This window comes from Triticum dicoccoides, chromosome 1B, assembly GCF_002162155.2.
Source record: "Triticum dicoccoides isolate Atlit2015 ecotype Zavitan chromosome 1B, WEW_v2.0, whole genome shotgun sequence".
Lineage (NCBI taxonomy): Eukaryota > Viridiplantae > Streptophyta > Magnoliopsida > Poales > Poaceae > Triticum > Triticum dicoccoides.
Genome location: NC_041381.1, coordinates 453,295,058 through 453,300,456, shown reverse-complemented (window position 1 = coordinate 453,300,456; position 5,399 = coordinate 453,295,058). Strand labels below are relative to the sequence as shown.

Below are 5,399 nucleotides of genomic sequence, written 5' to 3'. Positions count from 1 at the left end.
GGCCGGAGCACGAGCCCAACTTACCTGGTAGTCGTTGTCGATCCGCACCGGAAGGAAAGCTCGAGAGGGGGGAATGGTGGAGGAAGTTTTGGCGGTGAAGTGAGGATGGCTAAATAGGGCGACCGATTCGGTGGGAGGTGACGCCAATTCCTCCCGCCGTTTTTTCGAAAACACGCGCGAGCTCATGCCATCTCCGTGGACTCTGGAGTTCAGCGTCGCGTTCCCCTTCCCTGCAACACTCGAGTCTCGCTCGCTGGAAACGGTTGATTCGGCCGTTCCTAGCGGGTCTGGCAGAGAATCGCTTTAAATTTCATGCGGACCAAAATTCTGATAAAATCAGACAACCAATTTTTTTTCTCACGGACATGATTAAGCTTGTTGCGAGCAACCAGACGCGTCATTGATGAAACGCGCGTTGTGCTTCCTGGACCAGCGAGGCGCCCGTGGCCGTGGGTGACGCGGACCAAATCCAGTTTTTAAAACAGAGCACGCGCACGAGGGCGACGATTAATTGCAACTTCAGCGAGCACGCTCCCTGTCCCATGGAGCCACATCACCCTCGGCGCGCTCCGACGGCCGCCATGGATCCCCCGTCCAGGCCGGCGATGTCCCACTCCTCCGCCTTCCTCCTCCCCTCCTCCGCAACCCCAGCCGCCTCAGCGGACGCGTACGCGGTCGTCGTCCTCAACCAGCGCCTGCCCCGCTTCGCCCCTCTCCTCTGGGACCGCGGTAAACTATCGCCACTGCCCCACAGCTTCCACTATGCCCTGTTAGCCTCTTCGTGGCTCCGTCGTCCTCAAGATGCTTATGTGCTTCTCTGCCTGTGCAGCGCAGGTGCGGGTGTGCGCCGACGGGGGCGCTAATCGCGTGTTCGATGGCATGCCGGAGCTGCTCCCCGGCCACGACCCCGACGATGTGCGCTCCAGGTAATGCGATCCGTCGGACATTGCATATTCCGCGTTTGTCTGTCGGCCTGCCGGGCAGAGGAACAGGGATGTGCACAGGAACATTCCTGCTCGGGTGGTGGCCATTCGGTGTTTTGGATTGGTTTGGCCGCTAGAAAAATCAGAAACAGTTCAACAAAATTGGACCATTTATTTGTATATAGTGCAATCTCTATTCTGCTTGTGTGTTCGACTGGTCGCCCCGTGCATGCTCACCATGTGCTTGGTGGAATGCTTGGGGTTGTTATGTTTACTGCCTATAGTGCTTTCAACTTTCAAGTAATGCTAGAGAACTCGACAGGTGTACGTAAATCTAGTATATTGATGGAAAGGGGATTAGAATTTGCGGAAGTGATTGGTTAGAAATAAATCGTAACTTATTTATAGTGACTATTTGCCTTTCCCAGTCAGCAAGAACCATCTAGCACTGATGCTTGTTCTGACGTTTGGTGGCACTTCTTCAGTGGATATGTTGGTAAATCCATTTTTTTAGTGCAGCTTATTAGAAAGTGGTTCATCTCACATGTAAAAACTCCCTCTTACTGGCCATGAGAAGCAGCAGTGTTAGTAGGAGTAGTGGTTAATGCAATAACTCACTTATTTTATGAGAAGAGGTGATGTTAGTGAGATATTTGTGAGCTATGAGTAGCCTCTTTTATACCAAGCTTTTTAACTCCACCCTTGAAATTGCTAATGGGAATGGGATCTAGGAGATGATCATGACTCAGACCTTCTCAATTCTCGACAGTCGGAAATCAATGTTTAAGACTATGCAGTACTTTTCAAAGCATCGTATTGTAAATTTTCACCAAGCTGCCAGTTTTTGTGCAGATACAAACCAGATGTAATCAAAGGGGATATGGATTCAGTGCGACCAGAAGTGAAGGAATATTATTCCAATTTGGTAATTTACTTTTTTATTTTCCATTTAGTTTTTATTAACTTAGCAAACAGCATGTGTGGGTCAAATAATATTTGAACAGTGTTATTTGGCTAGTATAATCATGACTAGTGTCTTAGACTCTTAGTAATTTGGCACAATCTGATTATTTTGTACTCGTGGCGCCTCGTCGGTGCAGTTTACAGTGCTCCCTTGGCTGATGCATAGTACTTCAGCATTATCTGGATACAAGATATCTAGCAGTTTTCTAGTTTAATAGTGCTATCGGTTATGTGGAAACATGAAAACCGAAAGAGAGAGAGAAAAATGCTGGGTCTCTAGTTCTGGAAATCTTAGTTATGGTTAATTAGCAGATTCATAGTGCAAACACCCTCTGCTGGCATTAGATTTGAAGAAAGAAACAGTATTTACATGATTGTCGAATGTTATTCATCCCCATTTTAACCGCCCCATAATAAGCTACACTGCGAATTCAATTCATGCTAGAGTGACATGGTTGGTGTAGCGCAGATTCTGGATCTTTTTTTTCTTCCTCCATGAAATTTCTTAGATGAAATCTCACATGTAAATCAGTTTGGCATGTGTGTGTCCTCAATTGCGTCTTTCTAGAAATAATTGTACCCTTCTATATGAACAAAAGAACAGCACTAGAGTATGTTAGCTTAAATAATAATATTTTGGTATGTTCTTATTTCAAATATGAGGCAGCTGATGATATTTTCTTCATGATGCCCATTGGCTTCCAGCATGGCATCTGCTTTAGTAGAAAGAGCGCTGATTCTTGTGACCTTGAATATCTTGTTTCTTCTGAAATCTGAAATCCGATATAGATCATGTAAGTTATTATGCTGATATCTATGTGTGCAAAGGCTCATATAGATCATGCAAGTTATTGCTTCAGTCATCACATGACAATTAATATCTTGAGACATGACTTCATGCAGAACCTTACTTGAAACTAATACCATCTTATGGCAAATCTGATGAAATAATTGTCTTATTATTTGATCAACCACAGGGTACCAAAATAGCTGATCAATCACACGATCAGGACACCACCGACTTGCACAAATGTGTAGCATTTATCACTGACAATTCTCCTGGCTCAGACAAATCGAATGTAAGCTACTCTAGCTCAGTAATATGAAATCTTTAGCCCTCAAATCATTTGATTAGAATAACACATCGCCATGTTTACAAGTATATACCACCTTGTCTTTAATGACAGCTATGCATCCTTGTCCTCGGAGCACTAGGAGGTAGGTTTGATCACGAGATGGGAAACATCAATGTACTCCATCTCTTCCCAAACATTAAGATCGTCCTCCTATCAGATGATTGCCTGATCTTTCTGCTCCCAAGAACGCACACTCACAACATCCACATTGAACGGTCAGTTGAGGGCCCCCACTGTGGGTTGATTCCCGTTGGCGCACCTTCGACTAGCACCACGACCACCGGGCTCCGGTGGAATTTAGGTAAGTGTTTCACTTGGTCAATATCCTGTGGTGCTATACAGCAGCAGCTGATGTTTCAATGCATTTTCTCGTCAGATAATACTCATATGAGCTTCGGTGGATTGATTAGCACATCGAACATCGTTGATGAGGACCAGGTTATGGTCACTTCAGATTCTGACCTGATCTGGACAATATCGCTCCGGCACTGAGTTTTTCGATGCATTTTCTAGTCGGACAATACTTGTATGAGCTACGGTTGATTGATTAACACATCGAACATCGTTGATGAGGACCAGGTTATATTCACTTCAGATTCTGACCTGATTTGGACAAGATCTCTCTGGCACCGAGCTTATGCTACGCAGACGTTTTGAGCTATCGCCAATTGTCTCATCTAATTTATGTCTGTGACCACTACATCCAGCAGTGACGTGATAAATTCTGGCGTGTTAGAATTTCAAACCTTGTAAATTTTCAATTTGTAATTTGGTAGCTTTGGCAATTAAATATATTTGCCCCCGCATAGAAAAAATGGCGGTGTGCCTTTCAAAATATATATTTGTTAATAGGTTGTGAAAATACAGTGGCGCAGTTTGTGGGTTACTCGTTCAAGCAAACTTTTCTTTTTACACACCTCTTGTACTTCGTTAGTCTGGATTTGCATAATTCATTTCAGAGCTCCATCCAACTAGACCACAAGATCTGTGAGGAAGAATCCCTCCCCTCCGCCTCCCCTCCCCTCTAGATCCCGTCCGCCTCCCCTCCCCTCCCTTCCGCCTCCCCTCCCGCCACCGCCGGATCCTGGCCGGGCAAAAGCCTGTGCGGGGGGATGATGGCGGCGGCGGGGCATCCTTTCGTCGCGGCTTGGAGGTGTGGCTGTGACGGTGGATCTTGAGCGGGCGCCTCGGGACGACGTGTGTGGCCATGGCACCGGTCACACAGTGATATGACCTCCTCTACCTTTGTCTGTCTTCATCGTCGGTCCAAAGGGAGCTGGTCAGTGGGTGTTGCCTCACGGTGGCTTCCCGGCGGCGGATCAAGTGGAGGAGATGGTGGCCTAGCTGTTGAAGTGGGTGAGGATGCCACCATCGTCGGCGGCGCCCGTGGGTGTCGTTTTCCTCGTTGGAGGCGATGGTGGGGGCGTCCCTCGCTCCATTGTTTCCGGGGAAAACCTCAGATCTAGAGGAGGCTACCATTGATAGCGGTGCCCGCGGGCGTCGTAGCTCTCGTTGGAGGCGTTGAGTGACTCCTGGATCGGATGATGGTGACGTCTTTGTCGTTACCCCCATGGGGGCATCATCTTTGGAGACATTGATCGGCTGGATGGACATGTGGATGGCTTGGTGGTTGGGTGTCGGTAGGTGGTGGAGCAGTGCTTCATCCTACACATCGATGGCGGCGGATCTTGGCGGCGTGGCGTAGTGAAGACTCGGCGTCTGATGGGTGGCAATGGACTCGTGCAGGAGGACGACGTTGTCTCGCGTCGTGGTGTCGTCTATGGCAGAGAGGCCTGGCAAGGTCGATGCGTCAGTATCTGATCTGAGGCTGGATCGATGGATGATGGAGGTGACGGACCTTGCAGCATGCGCATGCTGTGCCCACTGAAAGTGCACCGGACCAGTGTGTAACCCAGTCCAGGTATTGTGGCTTGGATGGGGCATTCGGCATAAGATGTTAGGTGTTGGTGTGGTGTCTCTTTGGTATTAGGCTCGGACATTTGGCACCCCTTCATCACGGGGATAGGAGTAGCGACAGCTGTTACCAAGATGGTGGCTTCAGACTTACTAAATTACCTAAGGGTTTCGTGAATAATTAATAAAATGGTTGCATGCATCGCCCAGATACAGAGGCCGGGGTATATCCTGCTTTTCAAAAAAAAAAAACTAGACCACAAGCCACAAGAGACACTATCAAACTCATAGCACGACTTCCATGAGTGAGGTTGTTAGGATCCTGGGTCTAGGTAAGATGTTCAGATCATAGGATTTGGTTAGGAGCATGACGACTTGCTAGGTTTTCAGAAGAGCGTAGATATTTATATAGATAATGGATTTTTATGCTTGTGAGAAACACCGATTATAACGAAGAAAATGG

General features: G+C 47.3%; 1 protein-coding gene across 2 annotated transcripts; it reads left to right on the top strand.

Annotated features, from left to right (window-relative positions):
* The first annotated feature begins 527 nt into the window (after positions 1 to 527).
* On the top strand, positions 528 to 3,897 carry LOC119340771 (thiamine pyrophosphokinase 3-like). Of its 2 annotated transcripts, XM_037612694.1 has the most exons (7): positions 528 to 729; positions 830 to 926; positions 1,776 to 1,848; positions 2,864 to 2,965; positions 3,074 to 3,104; positions 3,180 to 3,323; positions 3,399 to 3,897. In XM_037612694.1, exons 1-7 carry the CDS (start codon positions 543 to 545, stop codon positions 3,512 to 3,514), a joined length of 750 nt encoding a protein of 249 aa, XP_037468591.1. In that variant the 5' UTR covers positions 528 to 542; the 3' UTR covers positions 3,515 to 3,897. The 2 variants fall into 2 exon arrangements, with proteins under 2 accessions (XP_037468591.1, XP_037468589.1); XM_037612692.1 differs by having other exon boundaries at positions 3,074 to 3,323.
* Positions 3,898 to 5,399: the final 1,502 nt, after the last annotated feature.

What these genes read in the sequence shown, in the direction of transcription:
- LOC119340771 (XM_037612692.1), top strand. Translation starts at nt 543, where the DNA reads ATGGAGCCACATCACCCTCGGCGCGCTCCGACGGCCGCCATGGATCCC. An exon ending in CTGGCTCAGACAAATCGAAT is followed by an intron (nt 2,966 to 3,073) that starts GTAAGCTACTCT and finishes CTTTAATGACAG; the next exon opens with CTATGCATCCTTGTCCTCGG. An exon ending in CGGGCTCCGGTGGAATTTAG is followed by an intron (nt 3,324 to 3,398) that starts GTAAGTGTTTCA and finishes TTTTCTCGTCAG; the next exon opens with ATAATACTCATATGAGCTTC.